The following is a 25,314-nucleotide window of genomic DNA, read 5'->3' as shown; positions in this document are numbered from 1 at the left end:
TGTATAACCTTGAGAGACTTGCCAAGACATGATTACCGAACCAGAAAGCAAACAAAAATTGGCTGTCCTTGTTCAGTGGGATAGAAAAGAAGGCTTGGCACAAATCAATGACAGAAAACCATTCAGCTTCACATGAGATCTGAAAAAGGGAGGCAAGATGACGTCCACTGGCTGGACGTGTGTGTGAGAGGCTCCCGGCAGCATCCACCCGCCCTTCATTTTTTTATGGACTTTGGGAAAGAACTTGGAGCAGCTTTCAGGAGGCAAAGGGCTTGAAACTGAAAAATATAGATGAAAGATACCTAAAAGCAGAGAGACATTCTGGAAAGTAAACGCAGCAGTTTGTAGATACGCCGTGGGAAGGCTCCTCACGGTGAGGCAAAGTTTACTCACCTGCTGGGTGCACCTGTGTAGGAATCGGCAGGCGAGTGGAATCGGTACTGCCTGACGTGGCAGCGGCTTCGAGGAGCTGTGTGTAACACAAGAGGAATCACTCGCCACCCGGCGTGTGGAGGTTGTAGCAGCAGTGGTAACAAGGTGCAGACTGGTTGGGGACAGTTCGAGAATGACCAGGTTGTGTTTCCTTGCCCTCTTTTGATTGTGGATAAAGACTCGAGAAGAATGAGAAAATAAAAGAAAAGACACAAACCTTAAAGGTACTGGGTGCCGCTGGGAAGGCAGTTGTAATATACATTAAGTGTAGACATGCCGGGGGAGGCTCTCTCCGGTAAAATACGCTTGTTTTTTGGCGTGCTGTATTGGCAGTTGCAGCAAGCAGCTGGGATAAGAGAGGAGATGAGAACAGCTAAGTGGGGGCATATATTTGCGGTCGCCTTAGTAAGTGTTTGGTGACCTGGTGGTGGACAACTGGAATAATAGTTGTGGATTGACATGCCTTCTAAATCAGCCTGAGGTGGGAAAACCAGAGCCACTACGGAAGCGGTGGCAGGGACTAGAGCAGCCATGGCAGGGCGCAGGGCCAGAGGTGCGTTGGATGGAAATGGAATAGAAGGGTCCATGGAAAAATTTTCGCAGGGAGGAGGGCCAGGAGGAGAGCAAGGGCCTGTAAGCAAAAAAGTACCCCAGAAATTCTTGCCACCAACCAGGAAAAAGCAGTCAACACCGCATGTATCTAAGACAGTTTTAGAGGAAGAGGGAGATGAACAGTGTGCTATTGATACTGTTGATACTGCTGACGCCCTGGGTGAGTCAAGTGAAGTGTTGGGAGGAAAATAACATGACAACAATAGCGATCCACGAGGATGACGGAGTGTTGGAAATGGAGTCTGAATTATTGACGCTATCAATTAGGAGAATGACTCGGGGGACAAGTGTTTCGGAAATATCAGATGATGACGGCAAATTAGGTCACAAATCAGGCTCTTTGGAGGGGTCAATAATGAGTTTTGTTAGTGGTCCGAATGGTGCAAACTTGGAGGATGAAAACTCGGAGGTGCTCACTGTGCGGAAGCAAACATTAATTAAGGAAAGGGGGGCCCGGATAGAAGCAACAAAGACTCTGGTATGGGACTTTTCCCTGTCAGTTGAAAGGACCCCTGAAGGTGTAGACCAAGCCGCGGGGGGAGCAACAGAAAAGTCGGATGATAAAATCTCCCTTGAGTCAATTTATCGATATATGTTGGACCATAGAGTGGCGACACGTACGGAGAATCTAAAAACACATATGACCAAGCTCCAAAACACAGTAAGAAGAATGGCTAAAACATGTAATGAATTCACTGAAAGAATGGTTGAAGCTGAGACATGAATCTCTATGTTGGAAGATCAAATGGAGGCACAGAAGGTGGCTACGGAGGCAGTAAGTGCCCATAAAGAAGATGCACAGACCAAGCTTGTGGATTTGGAGAATAGACTCTGTAGGAATAACCTTAGAATGCTAGGAGTGCCTGAGGGGATTGAGGGGCAGGATGTACGCAAGTTCGTGATAGAATTATTTGCAGAGGCTTTTCCTGAAGTGACGGAGTGTAATTGGGCTACTGAAGTGCAAAGGGCGCAGAGGTTTCCATTCAAGCAACGAGCTGCGAAAGGAGGACAATCTGAACTGAGACTACGGGCGATTTTGATCTCCCTGAATAACTTTTTGGCGCGTCAGGCTGTCTACGACCTGGCACAACCAGACAGGAAGAGAGCGGGGAAGGATAAGCAATTTTTTGTTAGACTTAATTACTGCCATCAAACGGTGGAGAAAAGGTGGCAGCTGCGTCAATTAACTCCTTTTCAGGCAAAGGAGGCACAATTTTTTTTGTTAAATCCCGCTACACTTAAAGTATTATGTAAGGGGCCAAGCTAAGGACTATTTAATGTTTCTTTGAATTAGCCCTTGTTATTTAAGTTAGTGTATATTTCTGGCTGTGAAGTAACGATGCAGGGAGACTTTGTTGTTGCATGGATTAGGAATTTAAATTTAATGCAATTAATGTCTCCTAAAAAGGTAGCAAATGATTGGTGTTGATTATACCCTAGCCAGGATTATGTTGGTGGACCGGGTGGACACAGGGCTGCTTACTCACCTTCCATCACAAGGGCTATTATTAGCCCTATTGCCAATGTTTTGGGGAAAGGGTGGAGGGAGGGCGTGGGGTTAGTGCGGGGCACAGGGGTGGTGCTGAGTGGGGGTAATTGGGTTGGGGCAGGGCACGTGGAGGGGACGGGTAGGAAGGGGTGGGTATTAAAAATAAAAAAATCAATTCATAGCAAAGACATAGTGGTAAATATAAGCAATACCGAATTGTCTGAAGAAAATATATGCAGGGGTTTTGTCAAAATGGTAAGATATTGTGGGCAAAATGGTTGTTAGTGGGATACGTATATGTTCATTTAATGTATGTGGATTAAATAATAATAAGAGGTAACGGGTAGCTGGGGATCTGCGTTTAATGAAACTTGATATCCTTTGCATATACCGTGGAGTAAGCGTACTGTATAAGAAGAGTTGGGATACACGCTCTTGGGAGCAACTCGGCAATCTACTACCAATAGGGGGTTGCTATTATGGCACAAGGTGGGATTTGTGGGACAGGAAGAAAAATGAAGGACAACTACGGAAGATGGGGCTATTGTGGAGTGTAGTATAGGGGGTATCAAGGTGACAATCTGTACAGTATATGGGTCAAACTTCGATGAAACTCCTATCTTAGAGACTTTAAATGTAGAATTGGCTTTGTGGAATACCCCTGTGATATTGTGTGGAGACTTTAATATCTATTTAGAAGGGCATCTGTTAGATGTCAATAATGATAAATATATGGGTCGGAAACCTAAGGTTTTTACAGCATTAAGGCAGTTGTTAAAGGATCATGGATTGGTAGATGTGTGGACAACTTTGAATTATCCGGATCCAGGTTACACTTTTTTTTTATACCCTCATTGTAAATTAGGCTGGATTATATTTTTATGCCTAGAGTAACCCTTGTGGGAGCAAAACTGCAGGTATGGCCCAAGATAATGGCAGATCATGGCCCACTATTATTGGATGTGTATAGCCTTGATCAGATGAAGGTTGGTAGGGCATTTACGTTTAATAAGAAGCTCCTGATGGATAAAGAATTTATTGATCATATGTTAATTTGGGCTCTGCAATTTCTTGAGGTCAATAGGGGGTCCACCTCTAGTGCGATAGTATGGGATGCGTTTAAAGCGGGAGCACGTGGCGAAGCACTTAGTTATGGATTGGCAAAGCAGAGGCAACAACAGACTCTGATGCGGCAGCTACTTGGGGATCTAAGGAATGCGGAACAGGAGTTGATACAGGTGCTGAGGCGGGGACAAGAAGTTGTGGAAATACAAACTAAGATCGCATGCTGTACAGCAAAAATTAATGGGATATGGTGTAAGGAAATCGCCCATCAAATATAAGGTGCATAAATTAGATAGATATAAATATTGGGAAGCTACAGGACGGTGTTTGGCCCAGAGGCTAAGAGTAAGATAATCTTCACAGAAAATATTAGCTATGTTGGATTTAGTTGGAAATACGGTTGAAACTATGGAGGGTATACTGGGGGTATTTCATTATTTTTATAAAGAACTGTACAAGCAGAGCGAGTGTACTGAGCAAGAGATAGAGAGCTTTTGTCAACAAATGGATTTAGATAAGATAAGTCTAGAAGAGCAGATGGTATTGTCGCTACGATAACTATAGAGGCGAGCAGCAAAGCGGCAGGACCTCATAAGCTGCCACTTGAGTTTTATCGTGTGTTGTTTCAAGTATTGAAGACAGATATGTTGACCACATTCTAAGAGGCCCAAGTTTGGAATCTACCACCATCATGGGATGAGGCTAATATAGTGGTGTTTTAAAAAGAAAGATAAGCCCCCAAATCAGCCAGGATCATATAGACCCATCTCCCTGTTAAACGCAGATGGCAAAGTATATGCGAAAATACTTGCTACAAGGTTAGCGCGAGTAATTACGCCTTTGGTATCCATCTATCAGCACGGATTTATACCAGGCAGGAGCACGGTAAACCGTATTAATAGAATGGTTACTCTTCTAGATTACGCTAATGTATATAACAGTAGGATGGGGTTGATTTTCCTAGATGCGGAAAAAGCGTTTGACCGTGTCTGCTGGTCATTGTTATGGGTCATTATGCTGAAGACAGGGTTTGTGCAGGGTTATTGTAGAGCTATACAAACCATGTATAAGTCACCACGAACTAGGATCGGTGTTATGGGAAGGGAATCGGAGCAAGTTCATATCAATAGGGGGACAAGACAGGGATGTCCCTGCTCCCCGTTGTTATTCCCTATCTATATCAATCCATTTCTGGTAATGCTGGAACAGAGTGAGCGTATGAGCTGTGGGCAGTATCCGGTGCGGGTCTTAGCCTATGCTGATGATATTGCAGTGGCATCGTCAGACACCGTGCAAGCAGTAGTAGAGATGGAAAGATTGGCTGAAAAATGTGGTGGGGCATCAGGCTACAAATAAAATTCCACAAAAACGCAGATTGTATGTACTAAAATGGCATGCTCTGGGGATATTCGGGTAACAGGCGCAACTAGCCACCTGGGTATTAAAATCAGAATGTCTCTACAAGACCTGATCGAGGTTAATTGGGGAGGGATAGTCTCTGGGATTAAACAGCAGCTTGACCGTTTGGAGTGCTTACACCTTTCGCAGGTGGGGAGGTGCAATGTGCTTAAGATGACTATCATTCCCAAAGTTATTTACTATTTTAGGGCGGTACCGCTTGAATTAACCAAAGCACAATTGCAGAGAGTGCATTCTATATGTGATGGGTTTCTATGGGGACAAAGGAAAGCTTGGCGGGCTTTTTAATTTATGATGCTACCACACGGTTGGGGGGATGGGCTGTTCCTAATTTTACATTTTATTGCTATGCATGTATACTTCAAAACATATGATTATTGTGGACAGGGGAAGATTTAAGGTTCCGATTGCAGCATATAAGGTTTGGAAATCCGTACGAAAATGATAAATATGCCACGAATCAGCAATTCTACTCCGTTGAATTCGATGTCTATATTCCCGCCATATTTTGTTATTTTAAGATGCAGAGATGGAGGGCTAAGGGGATTAGCAAATTAGGAGACTTATTTGAGGGCGGGGTTATTAGTTTCATTCTCCGGTTTAGTTGATAGATATGGACTTCACCAAAATGAATTTTTTTTAAGTATTTGCAAGTTTGGGATTTCTTGTCTAAACATCATGTGCAGGAGGGAATAGCCACGATTTCGTTAGTGGAGGCAATCAAACGAAGGGCAAGAATAGGTGTATTGTATGATACATTAATGGAAGCACAACAGGATGATATGGAAGCACAAGATAGTAAATTGTGTAATCGGTTAGGACAGGAAGGCGTGTATATGCAGCAATCATTTGATATTTCAGGAAGAATTTTGATGTCGGCAAATTTTAAAGCCCAGCACTTTAAGACGATATTTAATCTGTATCATACACCAGAGAGGATGATGAAGTGGGAAGGTTCTAATGACGGGAGGTGTTTTAGATGTAGTATGGAGAAAGCAGACATTGTGCATGTATTTTATGATTGTACTTCCCTCTTGCAACTAAAATTACAAATAGATCAGTTCCTATCTGGAATCACAGGGACACAAATTCACATAACAAAGGTTGTAATGCTATTGGGTGTGGGTGATATTCTTAGAACTGGTCAACCGGCATTTAAGTTTAGATATATTTTCATGGCAGCGGCGGTCGCACGCCTATGTGTAGCCTCTGTCAGGTTGCAGCAAGATGCCCCTTTGTTTGAAATGTGACAGGCCAAATTCCATAATATTTTCAGTTTGGAATATAGTCTTTATTGTCTTAAATCAATGAATCGAAAAAAACTGGCTATTCAGATATGGGCCCCAATGATAGAACATTTGAATTAACTGCATGATCTTGTCATAATCTTATCTTGATTTTGTTTTTTTATTATTATGTTCATATGGAATGTTATTGCTATTGTTGTGCGAACAACCAAGTAATTAAATATGTCCGGAATATGCCATGGATTCAACAATAAAAATAAAAAATATCTGAAAAAGGGTCACAGCTGGATTTGGCACAAAGGAGGGATTTTCCCTTTCAAATAGGTAATAGCTTGATTATATTTCTTCATTACCTCAGTTGATGGTGCACCAGTATGCGGATGTCTAGCTGGTTCAGTTTCAGGCCAATCAAAATCAAATCAAATCAGGTGTTTGTTATGCGCGACTACTCACTCGTAAGGGTCTCAAGGCGCTGTGGGTGTGGGGGCGTTCACAGGTTCCAGTCCATCAAGGAGAGGGTCTGTCGAAGAGCCAGGTTTTGAGGTTTCTTGCGAAGATGGGGAGCGATGTTATCTGTCTGAGGTGGAGCGGAAGGTCGTTCCAGGCTCTGTCCGTGAGAAAGGAGAATGAGCGACCTCCCGATCTGGTCTTTCTGGTGCGGGGTACCACTACGTAGGAGAGCTGGGCTGATCGTAGGGTCCTTTGGGGTGTGTGGAATTTGAGTCGGCTGTTCAGGTATGCTGGTCCGGTGTCGTGGAGGGCCTTGTGAGCATGGGTTAGCATCTTGAAGGTGACTCTAGCTTCGATGGGGAGCCAGTGGAGTGTTCGCAGGTGCTGGGAGATGTGGCAATGTCTTGGCAGGTTGAGGACCAGTCTTGCGGCATTTTGGATGTTCTGTAGTTTGCGGGTGAGGTTTTTGTTTATTCCGGCAAAAAGTGCATTGCCGTAGTCGAGCCTGCTGGTGACCAGGGCGTGAGTGACGGTCTTTCTGTGTTCGGGGGGATCCATTTGAAGGTCTTAGGTAGGAGGCGGAGGGTGTGGAAGCAGGAGGACAAGACGGAGTTGATCTGGCGGTCCATTTTGAGCTCTGAGTCCAGGATGAATCCCAGGTTGCGTGCGTGGTCCGTGGGGGTAGGCGGGCTTCCGAGGGCGGGGGCCCACCTGGTGTCATTCCAGGCGTCTGGGTTGGGCCCATGATGAATACTTCCGTTTTGTTGGTGTTTAGTTGTAGGCAGCTGTTTTTCATCCATATGGCGATGGCTTCCATGCCTTCTCGAAAGTTGTGTCTGGCGGTGTTGGGTTCGTTGGATAGGGAGAGGATGAGTTGGGTGTCGTCTGCGTATGACACAATGTTGAGTCCGTAGGTTCTGATGATGAGGGCGAGCGTAGCCGTGTAGATGTTGAAGAGCGTAGGGCTGAGGGAGGATCCCTGGGGGACTCCTCAGGTGGTAGGTGTAGGGTCTGAGAGGAAAGGGGGGAGTCTGACCCGCAGCGTTCTGCTGGAGAGGAAGGAGCGGATCCAGTCGAGGGCCTTGTCTTGGATCCCTGCGTCGTGGAGTCTGCGTATTAGGGTGCGGTGAGATAATGTGTCGAACGCCGCTGAGAGGTCGAGGAGGATGAGGGCTGCTGTTGCTCCTTTGTCCAGTAAGGTACGGATGTCGTCTGTTGCGGCGAGGAGGGCGGTTTCCGTACTGTGTTTTTTTCTGAAGCCGGATTGGTAGGAGTCGAGGATGTTGGGCTCTTCGATGAATGTGGTGAGTTGGCTGTTGATGGCGTTCTCGATGACTTTCGCTGGGAACGGGAGCAGGGAGATGGGTCTGTAGTTTTTGAGGTCGGTGGGGTCCGCCGAGGGTTTCTTCAGGAGGGGGTTGATCTCAGCATGTTTCCAGTCGTCAGGGAACGAGGCGGTTGCCAGGGAGAGGTTGATGGTGTGGCAGAGCATGGGTGCGATGGTGTTGGCGGCTCTGTTGAAAATGTGGTGGGGGCAGGGGTCCGTGGGGGTCCCGGAGTGGATTGACTTCGTCTTCAGTGTGTCTTCGGTGGTGAGGGCTGTCCAGTTGTCGATCGCTGGCTTCAGGGTGTCAGGGGTGGTTGGTGAGGGTTCAGTGTGTTGGTTGTCTTCGTCGAAGTTGTCGTAGATGCTCTTGATTTTGTGGTGGAAAAAGGTCGCAGAGGTCTTGTGAAGGAGGGATGTCGGTGGACTCGCTAGTGGGTTGGGCGAACTCCTTGATGATATTAAAGAGTTCTTTGCTGTTGTGTGCATGAGTGGAGATTCTGTCTTCAATCGCTTTTTTCCTCGTTTTTCTGATGAGTTGGTGGTGGGCGTTGGTGGCGGCTCTGAAGTTGTTGTGGGCTTCTGTGGATTTGGTGTTCCTCCAGGCCTTTTCGAGGTGGCGGCAAGTGCAACTGGACTCTCGAAGGTCGGTGGTGAACCATCTAGCTTTCATGGCGTGGGTGTTGTTGTTTTTCTTGAGGGGGGCTATGGTGTTGGCGCTGTCGGAGAACCATCTGTGCAGGGTTCGGGCTGCGGTGTTGGCGTAGTTTTCCGCGATGGTTGGGGTGGATTTGCTGAGTGATGTGGTTAGCTGGTCGTCTGTGATTCTGGTCCAGTTTCTTCGTGGGAGCAGGAGCAGGTGTCTGTGGATGGTGGGTGTTCTGAAGGTGAAGTGGACGCATCGATGGTCAGTCCATGGGAGTTTGGTGGTGTGGCTGAAGGTGATGGAGTTTCCTGTTCTGAAGAGGGGGTCGAGGGTGTGTCCTGCTGAGTGTGTGGGTTCGGTCACGATCTGGCGGAGTCCAATGTTGTGGAGGTTGTCCAGGAGGGATGTGGTGCTGGGGTCCAGTTGGTTGTCGAGGTGGAAGTTGAGGTCTCCCAGTAGGGTGTAGTTGGTGGACACAATGGCATGCGGGGAGATGATGTCCGTGATGGAGTTGGCGAAAAGTCCGCGGGGTCCAAGGGGTCGGTAGATGAGGGTTCCTCGGAGGGTGGAGGTAGGGCTGGCCAGTATCTTGAAGTGAAGGTGTTCTATCAGGTCTGTGGGCTCGTCGGGGAGTGTGCTCAGGCGGATGGTGGATTTGTGGATGATGACGATTCCTCCTCCCGGGCGGGTGTGGCGGTCCTTCCTGGAGATCTTGTATCCTTGGGGAATGGCGAGGGCAATGTCCGGTCCCAAGGTGGTGTTGGTGCAGGTTTCGGTAAAGAATGCTATGTCCGGGGTAGTGCTGTCGAGGAGGTCCCAGATTTCGGTGGCGTGTTTGTGGAGGGATCGGACTTTGCAGGATGCATTGCAGGGTCTTCGGTTCGGTTGTGTTCTTGTGGGCGGATTGCGCTGGGTCAGTGGTCTTGGCAGAGCTGCAGGTGTGCCGGCAGCGGTGACAGCTGAAGGGTCTGTGAGTGTCGGCTGGTGATGCTAGCTTGCAGTTGTTGTTGCGGCCTGGGTTGAGAGCGTGGAGTGCCGCTGGGTCTCCATTAAGTAGGGGTCGGTGAGGGCTGGACAGCTGGGAGGCGGGAGTGGGGAGGGGAGCTGGATTTGGCCGGTCGCACTGGTCGTGCTGGGGGGGAGGCGCCGCCGGGGCAGCAGCGGCGGGGAAAAACAGGCTGAAAAAGGCAAAAGGAAAAAGACAAAAAGAGAGAGAAAAGTGCAAAAGAGGCAGCAAAAGTGCAAGAAAGAGCGGAGGAAAGACACAGAGGACACAGGAGAGTGGAAGGGGGAGATTGCGATGAGGGTAAAAAAACGAGTGAATACGGAGGAAAGACACAAGGAGAGTGAAAGGGGGGGGGAGCTTGAAATGGGGGGAAAACGACAGAAAAAGTGCAAGAAAGAGTGGAGGAAAGACAAGAATTACATTGGCTGCCCATTACAAAAAGGGTTTTGTTTAAAGTACTGTTAATTACTTTTAGAGCTGTTCACAACCTAGGCCCGTCCTATCTGAGGAAAAAATTCAGCAGATACTGTCCAACCAGAGCACTGCGTTCTTCAACGGCCAACCTGCTTACCGTCCCGAGTTTCAGACTCAAAACTCGAGGGGGCAAATCTCTGGCGGTACTGGGAGCAAAAGCATGGAATACTCTTCCCCCCCAGTTGAGATTACTGGATAAAGAAATAGACTTCCGTAAACATCTAAAAACCTGGATCTTTAATCTCCAAGATATAACTGCCAGAAGCCTAGTGTAATTCGGGTTCTCGGTCAAGTAAGCATAGGGACTACCTAACATCTGGTGGTCCTTTCTGGGCGCCTAGATGCTCCTTGGAGCGATTGTCGCGCGATACAAATTGGCACTTACATTACATTACATTACAGAGGACACCGGAGAGGCCAATCAATAGCAATTTTACACCACAAATCACCTGGAACTACAATGTCAAACAAGAGTATTCGAATCCTTCAACAAAACCTTCGAAACATTCACAAATCTCTCAACATGTTTGTACCATTCAACTGCATTTTCTCTCAACCTCAGTAAATCATTTGTAATGGACAATATATCTGGTCTTGTCCATGAAACATGTACATACCCTCGTGCAGGTACTTCTGTCATAGGAAGCATTTTTCCTCCCTCACCTCCATTATCAATGACTGGGGACATCAGCATTGTTACTTTTCTTGCTTCCTTATTTTTAGCCCATCTTCCTTCCTACTTTTCCATCTCTCCCCATATCTTAAGTGTAGTTAATAACTCTTTGATTTGCAATCTCATTCCCGAAGGCCTCATGTTTTCAGTGTCTGTCACTAAAGTCTAATCTGCATGATTTTTGTAATGTCTTTCATCCTTGTATGTCCACCCTATACTTCTGTGCTCACCTTGTTCTGATAATTAGCTATTGTAACAGGACTTGTAGTTAGTTCCCATTATCCCATTATTAGGCATTTCTTTTAGCTCCACCTTGAGTTTTCCTACATCCAGAGCCTTATCCTTACTATTCTTTGAAGCAGTAGTTCCTTGAGTTCCTGCACTCCTTCCGTATAAAGAAGGAGTTATTTATTTGATCCAGTCGTCAAGTTCTCCAGGTGTAGGCCCTATCTGTCTTTCTGTGGTATTACCAAGTAAATCTTCGCTTCGTCCTTCTGCACCTGTAACAAGAGTGGACTGACTGTAAAAGGGTCACATCAGAATCTGGCAATCCCAAGTGAAAGGTTCTTCCTTCTAGATTTCGTGTTCCCCATTGTGGGGTTTCAATGCCATTTCCAGATCTCCCACTTGAAGTGGTTTGTTGAGCCGAATCCACTAGGAACATTAGCCAACGTCTGAATTAATAATTCTTGATTTGTCTGTTCTGATCTCGGGTCTGTACAATTAGGAACTGAGGCATGACCCCAGTATGGACGGCCAAATTATGTGTGTTCAGTCCTCTGTTCCCAGACTGGTATAACGGGACTACAGGTCCTATTGTCAGAGGAACAATCAAAGCATCTGGAGCATTTAGCACAGTCTGATTGTTTGTCTCAGGTCTTCCTGCAATATCATTTGCAGGTAGGAAAGGATTGGACTTATGTGCATGGCAGAAGAATGAGGAACTCTTCCTACATAGGAATTTGCTATATCCTGGGGATGATCCTCATTGTAGGGTGGTGGACGGTTTAAAAGTAATTCATTTAAAACTTCGTCATCAATTTCATTCTCACTATCGTCAGTCTGTCAATGTCTGAGAATCATCAAGATGTTTCTTGTTCTCCTTACACTTCTTTCCTTCCTCTTTCTCTGTTACCAATAGAGGACACATATGAGTTCCCTCAGCTATATCTGTTCTCCAAGCTTTCTGCTGTGCATCCCATCTAGCCTCATCATATCGGTTTGAAGTGTTTTTGTACCTTCCCTGAAATGTTTGTTTCTCTTTCTGGTGAGCCATGTATTCCCATTCGCTAAGGGCTTTAAATTGCACCTCAGAGGTGGTTTAATCTCATAGAAATGCTTTCGCAAATTTTAAAGAATCTAAATATTAAATGTTCCATACTGTGGGAAAGCTAAGGCTCTGTCTTTCTCAGTATATTTCAGCTAGTTTTCATGCAATGTACATGTGTAATATCCTCTCTCCTGTGTCATGCATAAGGCTGCTGTGCCCCTCGGGTGGTATCGCTACCCCTTCTCTAATGGGCATGAGCACATCTCCCTTCATCAAATTAAAAAAAAAAATCCAAATCTGAATTTTTCCTAAAATGTAATATTGTCCTCCACCAATAATTTACTTAAGAAATGTTCTTCCTTGTTTAGTTTAAATCAGCCAATACCAGCACAGCTCTTTATGACGTCAACCTATTCCAGCATGGCGTTACACCAACCAATGAATACTAGAGCGGTACCATGTGATGTCACCTCACTCCTGGCAGCAACAACTCCTCCTTCACAATCCTTTGTGCACGTTCTCTTCTAATTCACATTCACAAAATGCAAGCGTTTTCAAAAAACCCAAGTCTGCTCCACTAAAAGAAAGTATAGATTCCACTGACTCAAAAGATTCTCCCCTAAATCTCAGTCCTGTCTGCCATGAGGCAATGGAATGCAGATCTTAATCTTTAGTGGGGCCATGATCTGGCTCCTAGAAGCTAAGTGTCAAAACCTCTCCCTCCAATCTATCTAGCCAGGCCCTCAAATGACAGAGGTCTGTTGTCTCAGTTGCATGCCCAATGTTTATAGCTGTGGCCGGGGAATGCACAGATTTGCCCCCCGGCCTCCAGTGTGGACTTACTGGAGGCAAGCTAAAAGGCCCACAACGAGTTTTAGAGCAGAGGAATGTTCACTTCCTAGCAGTGGCATTTCTAAGCTATTAATGACACATCCACCTGTAGCACAGAAGAGGGTTTGTCATTGTAACTCCAATGATAGGAAACATTATGAGGCTGCTCCACTGCAAGCCACTACTGCAGCTTGAAGTAATTCCATCCATTTTCCCATGTTAACCTATGGGAAGAGCTAACCTCATAGGTAGTGACAACACATGGGTATTCTTCACTACATGGGCAGAGAACACACATGTGACCCTGCCCTGCCTTTCACCTGCCAACTTGCTTCACCCCTCAGGACTTACTCTAGAGATTCTGTAGTGCTAGTGAAAGTTCCCCCAAGCATTGGCTAGTGGTTTAGAAAGGCCATGCTGAGCATACGTGCAATTTCACATACATAGGCCTGCAATGGCAGGCTTTACACATGTTAAAAAATATCAAAGGGGTGCAAGTTCGCACACACAGGCCTGCAATGGCAGGCTTGAGACATGTTTTAAAAACATCAGGTAACACAACTTCTGAACATGTGAAGGAAGGGCGCGCACACTTTCACACTGCATTTACATTGTTAAAGTGCCTAGAGCCCTAAGGCCACTAAAAGAGAATTGGCAAACCACCACAAGGTTTTGCCCAATGAAGTTTCCCATGTGCAGGGTCGAAGCTGAAAGTAAACCTTGGGGTCGGGTTGCCCTGGAAGGGCTGTTAATGGTGTTTTCTATGCAATTAGCTCTTTCTTTTTGGTTACAGGTGTCCTTCCTTCTTTGTCTGATCGGAATCTCAAATTATTATTAAGAGTAAAAGCATTTAGTTGCAAGGCAGCAGACCATTTCTTTATCGGATTGAGCAATAGCTCCGAGACTGCCCATAATTCATTCCTTTTCCCCACTTAGTGTGTCAATATCCATGCCGAGGGGTTCAGAATTGCAGTTGAAATCCCCCGCCACAATCCTAAATACACCGGCTGGGAGAGATGGCAGGTGAGCATCCATTACATCAATAGCAGCTAAGCTACCTTTAAGCCTACAATAGACCTGATATAAGCATCACGAGACCCCATCAGGGAATTGCAAAAATACACATGAAACATCTGGAGACCCCATATCGATAACTTTGGAGGTACATACAAGGGTGGTTTTCAACCAGATTACCAGGCCCCCTGACGGTCTGCCCTTCCCAGAGATAAGAGCAGGTTGGTCAGAACTAGCAAATCCAGACCAAAAGTGGGGTGTGACAACCCATTTCTCCCAGAAAATACATATGTCAAATCGGTCTATAAACTCACACCAATCAAGACATGCCAATTTGTCTTTGATGCCAGAAAACGAGCTTCCTAGAGGCAGCCAACTTAGACACAAGGCTGCTGCCAATGGGGGCACAAGGAACATCAGATACATGGATTTGAAGGTTATTGGATGCATGGAATTGCAACATATTACCAAGGGGGAAACTAAAAACATCAAATGCAGGGTGCGAGTGATCCGCAACTTCGATATGCAAACCAATTCCGGCGTCCTTATCGCTTGATCTTCCAGGCGCCGTCAGCTGGTCCAAAGATGTAACAAGCCATTTATTAGCATCCAGGCCTGAAAGTGGCAAATAACTATTAGAGGTGGAGACAATAGACGCAACTACTACTTCAGTCCAATGGTGTACATTGCCCCTCCTTGCCAGCTGGCCAGAAGGGCCCAGAGGGCTAGGTTTATAGAAATACCCAGCGGGGCAATGCTTGGAGTTGCTGCTACGTTATGGGGCATACAGCCAGTCTTCAGAAGGCGATGTGCCAGGCCTGGGTTCCTGCAGTTAATGACTACTCTATCCCCCTGGAGTAATTTAGGAGATCTACCTATCCACCCAGTTCTCCTCACCAATAAAATATAATTGTACTCCGAGATGGTAAATGCAATGTTCTGTGAGAGACAATGGCAGAATTTACTTTTCAATTACAGTTATGCTTCCTTCCTATGAGCTGAGATTGGTCGTACTCGTACCAAAGCCGCCACGTATGGGCAGCATTCAGGTGGCAGGTCCAGAGACTGCTGGACTTTTGGGGGATGTGGCAGAAGAAGAGGTCTATTAGCAATACTGACATCTTCTGCCCAGGAGCAGCAGTGTCACAGCTAGTTGTAGGTTTATACCCTGCTCCTGGCACTAGAGTAGATGTATGAACAATTGGAGCGGGAGATTCCACAGTAGTGTCGGCCTTTGGTCTGGGTTGCAGTTTTTGGTATTGGTGCTGGGACACTTGCTAAGACATGTCCATGATGTGAATGCATGGGGAATGCAAGTGGTGGTATATGTTCCAGGTTAGAGGACACCTCCCAGATGACCCCTTCCAGGGAGTTTATCCTGTCCACAAAGGGAGAGATAGCAGATGCCACCATGGATTTGATTTGATGCAGAACAGTCTCTCACGAGGAATTAGGCCCATCCCTTTTTGCGTCAGGATTAAGACCAGCAGGTTTCTTTGCACTGATAGACAAGCGGGCAGGAGGCCCCTTATGCTTGTAGTTGACTAGGACAGGTCCTGTTTTGGTTTTCCTCTTCATCCTTGCAGAGGGTTCACAAAAGCTGGTAGTCAGGTGCAAGTCTAAGATGTCCCTGAGTGGCTCCCTCTCCAAAAGTGCCAGGGAAGCATGGCTTGGGGGCACAGACAGCTATGCTGGAGCCACTTGCAGGGGCAACTCCAAGGGTAGCAGGTGCAGGAGCTCCATATTTGATGCGACAAAAGTAGTCCTTTTCCCACATGTCTAGGGACAAACGCCTCTCTGCCAGTTCTGTATCCTTGGTGACTACACTGACTGCTGTAACCAAGAAGGAGTCCAATGTTGAGGGTTAGCACCGGCACTATCTTTTCTTGGGTCAGTTTGTGCGTGGCCATAACTAAGGCTCGATTAACAGTCAATAAAATACTGTAAAACTCACCAGGAGAATCGGTGGATCAACAGATGCAGGGGCCAAGAGGGATAGCCCAGCTCAGCTTCTTCCGGCTCTGATGGGTGCAAAATGGTCTGCCCCTGGCCCGGCCTTTGCCCGGGTATGGCCTGCATGCGTCCCACGCTGCGGGATTGCTGGAGGCGCTCTTCAGTACGTTGGGAGCTGGCCCCACCCCCCTCCTGGGAAGACACTGCTTGTGCACCTTCTGGCACGTATTGAGGTGAAGGATGAAGTCCCCTGAGGCGTGAAGAGTCTGTGGGGGCCAAAGACCCCGTCTGCTGCCAAAGATGTATCCTGTGCCGAGGGATTTCTGGAGGCGCTCTTCAGCTTCTCAGGAGTTGGCCCGCCACCCCCTGGGCAGACTCTGAGTCTGCATTGTGCGCCTCCTGGCATGTGTTGAGGTGGGGGATGAAGGCCCCTGAGGCTTGGAACGTCCGTGGGTGCCCAAAGACCCCTTCTCCTGTCAAAGATGTATCCTTCAAAAATATTAAATCTAAAAAGAGTCATGCTTTGATCTCCCACATCAATAGTTACCTTTAATGTTTCTAGCACCACCCTAGTAATTTTATCCAACCATTTTTGATAGTAGCTTATAAAACACCAATTAACAATTTAAGGGGAGCGGTTGAGTGGATGACCTGGAATATGCAGCAGCGCATACATGGTTGAACATACCATTCTCTTATGGCCACATTTAGTTGGGTATTTAGCAGCTTAATTAATTTTCGCTGTTACACATTCTAGTTGCTAGAATAGGTAGATAGATACTTTTTTATTGTTTCAAGTTATTAAGAACCATCACAATGTAGCAGGTAGAATAAAATGACGAGCATTGTAAAAGCGACAGGTAAAAAGTCTGACAAGTAACCAGTAAACATTACTGCAAAGCAGAGTGGAATAATGAAACATTGTAACACGACAGATAAAAAGTTCAGTTGCTCGAAAGAAGGCACGTTTCCATAAAATGCCAGTGCTTTGATTATGAATACATTTAAACCTTTTCTAAAAGATAAGGTTCTTAAGCTTTCCCGTGCTTAAAAACAACACAAGTATACTTAGGGATTTGATGGTACGAGGGTCAGTAGTGCTAGAAAAGTACAAACCAATTTAAACCTGTGTTATGAAGTGAAAGCAATCTGTTCAATTAAAAAAGAAAATGCATTTCCATTCGGGGAAACAGCCTGCAGAGAGTGGAATTTCAAGTGGCACAGGAAAAAGTGAATTAGAATAGGCAGCAAAGAGTCCGGAGGTATGTCATTTAATGGATCTTTGGTTTAAGAGGTAAACTTGTATTACACGACTTTAGCTGTGCCACCAGAGAGTGCCTCTCCTTTTTAGGTCTCGCCTAGCCAGCGCTCATGCGCTGCACTAGGAGGTGACCTTTAGAAATTGGTCAGCCAGCTCTTTTCAAGCACTCGTGCTTGTGCTGGCATCCACCTTGCGGGAGCGAGCAGTGGCGCGCCTACCATATGTTTTCAGTTAGCATGGCCGCGCGTGCCGCTCCTCGCTCCCGCAGGCACGAGTGCTTGAAAACAGCTTACCCTCTCTCACCCCATCAAACACTGGCGCCCGATTCTTCCTGCAGCCGCCACACGCATAGCCCACTGAGCCTTCGGGGACCTTCGGTTACAAGGTGCGCAGCAGTGGAACTTGCACTTCAAGGGGCGCGCCACGCTTTGAAGCATTGAGAGCTGGTATTCAAGGTGAGAATATCAATTACAGCAGGTGGAGCATTTAAAAAACATACCTAAAGAAAGGCAGAGCCCGTTTAAATTAAATTCCTCTTCGCCTTTTCAACCCCATGTTTTTTTCGACAGACGGGCTGTGAATTCCGTTTGACTGAAGGCGTGCTGCTGCCACTGTAACAAGCCCGATCCTGTACGTCTGTGAGACGCAAATACCCGCGAGACCTCATACCTGACCCAGGAATTCCAGTCACTTGCATGATATGCGCACATTATACAGAAGCCCTCCAGGGCACCCTGTGCCCTCCGAGCAGTTCGCCCTACCTACTCCCTACTTATCCTGGCAATAATTCAGCAGAATAAATTAGGGATAATTTGAAACTCGTTTTATTCGCATGAATTGGTGAACTTACGTAGGCCTCCAAATGTGGCGTAGTGTTAAAAAACAAGTTGCATTCCTGTTTATTGCTTTTATCGTGGAAACACGTTCTTATGTCCTGATGTTTGCACACAAATATTTCAGATATGGATGCTTTGTTTTTTCGTAGGACCCACCCTTGTTTTGCTGTGAGTCTATTGACTAACTTGTTGCAAAGTAGGCACAGGCGAACTCACTGGCAGAATGCCCTGCGCAATGATGAGCCATCCCTGGAGTCGAAGTACCCCCCCCCCCCCCACCCCCTCCCCCAGGATGCCGAGGACTTGTAGGCTTGTGTCCCAGATGCCACAACCTCACAGATGCATAAAAGTAATGTAATGCTAATTTTCACCCTTTTCTATGAACACTGCAAAAATGGAGCACAGAAGATTTTGCTTCACTCCATCTTAATTAAAGTGCTTTGCACGATTGTATAAATGGAGCCAAGGCAATTTGCATTATGGTTGATCAATACATAGAGTGAAATGGGGCAAGCTGATTATCCGAGTTCGTTAGTACTTTAAACTGTTTCAATAGTCCTAAGCCAGTGTGCTCAGTTCTGTGCACTGGTTGGTGCAAAACGTTAGGAATATTCCAAGTTCAGCCCGGAGCAACAAAAAAAACCTCTTTGTTTCGTTTCCTCTTCTGCAAAGAGCAAAGCGGCAAACTGTTCCTCTGGATTTCCTTCAGATTGTTCCATGGGATAAATCTGCTGTTGCCCCATGTCCTGAGATACAATTATAAGCAGAGAGCAAATCATTCAATTGTACTAGAAGAAAATATATCCACACCAAAACAGCCTGATGGGCAAGTTTTGGGTTCCAGTCTTGGGCAGGCAGTTTGATATATCAGAATTAAAACCTCACTTGACAAGAAAGACATGATAGTTTTCAATCTGTGCCTAGATTGTAAAGACGTGCCAGAATACAAGCTATTTTTCGAGAGGCTACTGCTGCTATTCCAGCCACTATCATTAATGCTAAATTCCAGACCCATCACAACTACTAATTATCTCTTTACTACAAGTGCAACACTTAAGACTATTCCGGAACACGCAAAGCTGTAAGAATTGTCTAGACATGCTAGTATTATTCATTTTTAATATTCATTTGCTAAGCACTCTACTGATGTGTTCTTTCAGAAATAAATAAAAAGTGCTGCCATGTGGTGAACTGTCATAACTGCTGGTGTTGAGAATTAATTGCCGGCGCAGAGTACGTGCCAAACTTCATTTTAAATTAAGCACTGTTTTTCAGGCTTCCTATTGCTTGCTGGAAGAATAGAGGCTTTTTAATTTTAGCATTTAAAGCAATGGAAGGAGACCTTCTGGCTATTGCAGGATGTTGTCCCTGAAACAGGTGATCAAGACATATGAAGCCGAAGGCACACACCTGGCAGCAATTTAAGACTGAGCATTTACGATGTAAAAAAAGTCCCTTCCTCCCTACTTTTGAATTCAGCCCACTTTGGTTTCTGTCCACCCAGTCCCCACTGCTGGTTTCTATCCATCTCATGCCTTTTACGTTCACCCTCCTCCCCGACTAAAGGGCCTTACCGGCAACTTTGTCAACAAGCATTGGCATAGCCAATAGATCTCCCTTAATGGACCTTCCAAGTATTTTGTTATGCAGCACAATATCCTTGGTGCAACAACATTAACTGTTGCATGGCTGAACACTTACAAGGTCCCAAGGGAGAAACATTTTGGCTATGCCAATGCTTGTTTCTCTTTCCAAATAATCAGTGATCTGCTGTTGGTCTGCTGGCGGATCCTGGAGATACAAAGATCTATAGCACTTAGAGTACCCTTACATTTAGGGTAGAACGTTCCAGTTTTTTACTTCATGACAGGCTTCATTCCTATTCCTTTTGGATATTACGATGCCGGTATTATACTAAGACTTCTCTTTTGCTCTTATAGCTTTCCTGCATTCCTGAATTCTATTTTTGTAGTCTTGTACTCTTCTTCGGTTATTATGCTTAATTTCTTGTCGTTATTCCCCATATGCCACCTGCCCGACCAGGCAGTCGCTCCATATGATTTGGTAGAAACATTTCTGTGCCACAAATTTTCATAGGTACATTAAATCTTTGAAAACTACAGGACATAGTCCTTACTTATGTTCCTGGCAACAGGTTAGCAGTTCCTACTTCCTCCCTCTGCTGTAAACCCCTCTTGCTTACTCATGGCCCTGAAATAGACCCTCCTGGTTTTGAAAAGCCTTAGGAATGGGAGCAACATGTAGCTAAAATGAAACTGGGCAGAAATGCAATATTTCTCATTTTATGTGTAGTGTATTATTTCAAATAAAACAAAAGTAATTTAGCAATAATATCAGTCTATACATATAAGAAAGCAATGGTTTACTGTAGAGATTGAAACAAACGACTTTTTGTCTTGAAAAACTTGAAAAAGCTACCCTGTCCTATCCGCTGAACAATTTATAATCTTCATGATTTCACAATTTTCCTGTATGCTTCATCACTGTAAAATAATTGAACGTTGAGTTGGTAGAGTGGTTGCTCACTGTGACCACTAATTTCTATGTCAGAGCTGAGTCAGAAAACCTTAACAGATAATTCATGGTGTGGCGTCTCAGCGCATATGACAGGTGAAGCATGAGACAAAAATGAAAGGTAATTTATTTTACGCTGTAAAAAATGTTTTCCACACTCATAGCGACTGCATGTGGATGAAATCAAACAGGGTGGCTGGCAGTGTAGGGCGTTCCCTGCGGCATTGTAACAGTGAAATCAGAGCTAGGTTAGAAGGTTGACCTCACACATTTTTGCGGTCAACATTTAAGGATTGTGGTTATGTTGGTACCTACATATGGGAGAACTTTAGTCAAAACTCTGTGGTTTGTTGGTCTTCAAATCCTCCTGTTGAATTGAATTATTGTCTTGTATTCAACTACTCCTAGTAGACGTATTTTTATTTTCCTACTTTTTATGTAGACGCAATTTGGTGGTTTTTAGGCCATCTGTGCTCCTGGGAGCATTCTAATTTCAGTGACCTTTTGACCGTTAGAGCTTTAAAAAATGATGTTCTTTTAAAAACAAAGTATGTTTTTACAAAGTACAGATACATTGATAGGCAATGTTTAATTGTATAATTTCCTTAACCTGGAAAGTGTCATTTTACACCGCTAAGGTAGGGAGAAGAGTTAGACTAACGGCTAGGGTGGTCGACCTCGAATTTGGGGAACCGGGTTCGAGTCTCGGCAATGACGCTGAACATCCTGTGATTCTGGGCAAATCACTTAATCTCTCCGTGCCTAACAAAAATGAATATGTCCTCATGTAAGGCAACTGGTACTATGTAAAGCGCTCTTATAACCGATACCTTCGGGTCAAGTTCGTGCTATATAAAACTCCATAAAAAAAAGTGGGTGGGGGGGTGAGGGAAGAGCATCGCCCCATTGCTTTTCAGCAGTGGAAGGAAAAATAAAATGATAATAATTGAAAGTTATTATCATTTTATTTTTTCCTGTTTCAGGTACGGCAGCTTTTCCAGGCGGGCAGTGCTTCTCTTCTGACGGAGCTGGGGAGGGTAGGAGTGTTTTTCACTCCCTAAGTGCGCATGAACGTTTGGCCGGCCCAACATTCATGCACACTTAGCATGTTCTCCATCCAGGTTGTATTACAGCCTGGGTGGAGAACATGCCCACCCTTCCTATCCCCATCTGAACACCAAGCCACAGCGCTCAGACCAATCACAAGTTGGCTCCTTCACTGCAGCACTTCTTGCCTGTGAACAGTTCGATAGTCGGTGGACAAAAAGGTGGTATAGGTGGGAGGTAGGTGGTTTATGCACACCAACTAGATATTTTATTTGTTGGGCTTCTGAGTAGCCTGATCTTCAATATCTTTATTGTTCCATCAGTAGAAAATATCCCTGCTGTTGATGGCAATATTGCTGCAATTCCAGGTAGCATCAGTTTCTATTTTAAAATGTAATGTCTACATTAATGGTCATGTTTTCCTACAATTTAGGATAATATGTTCTATGTTTTGCAACAGCTAATGATCTTGCCTCTCACCCCAAAAACCATCCTGCTTTCCTCACAATTGTTTCTGTGTCTGATTTTTATTATTCTGTAGAAATTGTTGCAAATCTTAATACTTTCCAATCAACTTATTTTCTCTTTATTTCAGGGAATGCCTAGATGAAGGAATATTAAAAAAGCTCCTGCAAATCTTGTGTGAGACCGTTCATGAAATTGAACATGCCCCTGTTGAATCCAAGAGTGATTTGGTCAAATGGTTGCAGGTGACATCAGAGTGTTTTAGGTGCCAGAGGAATGCTTGTGTACAGTGCGCCAAGAACCAATGCACCATGAGGTATGGATATAATAGCTCTTACAATCACAGAGTAATTCATTTTGATAAAATTGTCACTTTTGTGCAATAGCATATACATGCGTATCAATTGTGCCTTAATCCCTCCAAGATTCTATTTTATGGATGAATTGCTTAACTATTTATTGATGAAATATTTTTATGGCCTATGTCTGTTGAACTTTAAGAAGCACAGCAAGACGTGATACTTAGCTGCTGAAAAATTGTGTTACTTCTAGAAGACCTAGACTTTTATATAAATGCTCTTAAGTAGTTAGTAGATTTGAGACTATTGTCTTTAATCCTTAGTATAGCCTCTGCCTGATTCTCCTTCCATACCTACAAAAAGAACAAAGGATAGGGGCTTCATGTAACCATATCGCTACATTCCCTCACCTTTTTGTCTTTGGTTGTCAAAGAGAAGTGGTGGCATTCAAGCACTGTTGTGATTTTCTAGCGTCTCTACTGATAATCGGTGTACAGCAGTGGTTCTTAACCTTTTGACTTCTGTGGTTTCCCTACTTAATAATTACTAAAATCTGAAGATCACCACTCAGTAATTATTGGAATCCAGGGACCCCCACTGAGTATCGTTGGAATCCGGGAACCCCTGAACTAAGCAATTTCAGTGATTTGAACAACAAAATGATACAAAAAAATACGGAAACAAGCATCTGTCAAACAATTATACAGATAATGAAATTTTATTTAATTTACAAACAAATTTAAAAAAACTAAATTTTAATGTAAAGTTTTCTAAATTGGAGGCCACCCGTCATCCATACTATATTCTGTTTGATGCAATTGCACTGCTCCCACGTTTCAATCCAAGGATACACACTTAATTTCTTGCCTCCAGTTACAAATTCATTCACATTTACAGAATGTTTTAAAACTTTGAACGTTACATTTGGCTTCTTTATTTATATACACTTCTTTAAGCTGTTATTTATTATTGAATTTCCAAAGCAGTTGCCGACCTCCTGAGTAATCTCACTGACCTTTAGGCGTCCCCGGAACGCAGGTTACGAACCACTACTATACAGTGCGTGCATGAGCTCTCACCACGCTGTTTACTCCCTATCAATCAATGAGAAGCCAAAGGTCTGCCAACATTAACCTTCTCACCATCCACCAGATCATTTAAAAGAGAACTTTCTCCATGTTCAAGGTGCCTCCCTCTGAAAGTGTCTCATCACATCTGAGAATCAAAAAATATTTCTTCACAGTTAGGAAATCCCTGAAAGCACATCTCTTCATCCAGGCACTTGGTAAACCCCCTCTATTGCATGTAGCGAGTTGACCACTTATGACAATGCGCTCGTCCTCTTCAACTAGTCGGGGCCTAAGACTGGCTAGTTGTCTCATCACTTAAATTTAACTGTAGGACTTAGTGCTGTACACTTCTCAAGGCTTTGTCATAGTTCATCCACTCATCAGGAGGTCGACTCCTTTTATCAGTCTCATTCAAATTATTCTCTGATCCATTAATCTGCACTATCCATGAGTGCTGTGAGGCTGCTCAAGGTAGAATGCAGTACTTTACAAAAAAATTACAAATAAATACATCTGCTTCCTTCTCTCATTGAACATTGACTGGATACCACGATTTCCCCACCTTTTATCTTCAGGGTTGGTTTCCCCTAGGATTCTCTGTATCGAGAACGATCACCCCATGCCTCAATTCCTGTCCCATTTCGTTCAGTAATGGTATCTCTATTTGCTATTGTCTATGAAGTTATCCTTTCTTGTGTATCCCAGGATTTCCCTGTGCTTAGCAGGTTGAGTAACCCTGCCTGCTGCACCATGTGCCCACAGCTCCATGTGCCAAGCTCTGCTTGGGCAGTTTGAAATCATATTGGCAACACTCTGGCTATTGACTCCGGGAGCTGCTGACTGTGGCTCACACAGTGATTGTGCATTTTTTTATTTTTTTTTATTTTGCAGAGTTTTATATAGCGCGAACTTGACCCGAATCCAATCAGATATCAGAGCGCTTTACATAGCACCAGTTACGTTACATGAGGACAATGTTTGGTTAGGCACGGGGAGATTAAGTGATTTGCCCAGAATCACAGGATGTTCAGCGTCATTGCCGAGACTCGAACCCGGTTCCCCAGATTCGAGGTCGACCACCCTAGCCATTAGGCCAGCTCCTCTCCCACCAAGCACTAGGATCTTCCTAACGAGCCCTCATCCACCACTGTCTACAGATTAAGGAAGAAACAAAAGGAGAAAGGGCCCATTGGTGTGGTGCATGATCTTTTTAACTGTTAATGTCAAGTTTACTGTATGATTACTTAAAATCATTGCAAGTTACATAAAACACAAATTTCTTGGTTCGAAAGAACACAGCAATAGGAACTCATAAAATAACTTTCTTATTGGAGAACGTGTTTTTCAGCACGGTACGATTAAACAAAACTTCTAAAAAGTGCATTAAACTTACAATTATGATCAAAAGAGCTTCCCCTTTTTCCTTCAAATCATTAAAAGCTCACAGTGCATGCTAATAATGTATATGTAGCGGGTCATGATGGTACGGATGGTGGTAGTTCCAAAATGACACAGGACCTGGACGGTAATGTATAAAGTGTACTGACAGGTAGTGTACAGCTAAAGTGCGAAATACCAAGCCTAAAAGTGAAGTGCAGCTAGCTTAATGAAGAATCCTATGCAGAAACTGAATAAGGTCTGTGTTTTATAAGTCACAGACGGCTCATGGTCTTACTGGGCATAATGACACAACCCATAAAGCTAACGAGCGGGGAACGCTAGGTGGCGCACCAGCGAATGGACGCCTTCCTGTAGGGCTCCCGCTGTCCGGCGGCATAAATCCGGTTATTTATCCTCAACGGGCACACCTGGGTGCCGTCATCGCAAGCGAAGGTCCAGACAGATGTCAGGAGTGGGCAGATGGCCGTAGAGGGCTCTAGCCGCTGTGGTACCGAC

The 25,314-nt window shown here is 44.8% G+C and overlaps 1 protein-coding gene across 2 annotated transcripts in view; it reads left to right on the top strand.

Moving 5' to 3' along the window:
- ATXN10 (ataxin 10) overlaps positions 1–25,314 on the top strand; it is an 842,223-nt gene that overhangs the window by 134,588 nt on the left and 682,321 nt on the right. For both annotated transcript variants that reach the window (XM_085652421.1, XM_085652422.1), the window contains exon 2: positions 22,180–22,365. In XM_085652421.1, coding sequence (XP_085508547.1) covers positions 22,180–22,365 — 186 coding nt within the window. The remainder of the gene's footprint in view (positions 1–22,179; positions 22,366–25,314) is intronic.

The sequence above is a fragment of the Triturus cristatus genome, chromosome 4_1, assembly GCF_964204655.1.
Source record: "Triturus cristatus chromosome 4_1, aTriCri1.1, whole genome shotgun sequence".
NCBI classification, from domain to species: domain Eukaryota; kingdom Metazoa; phylum Chordata; class Amphibia; order Caudata; family Salamandridae; genus Triturus; species Triturus cristatus.
The sequence above is the reverse complement of the archived record's forward strand: the minus strand, read 5'-3'. Positions and strand labels throughout refer to the sequence as shown.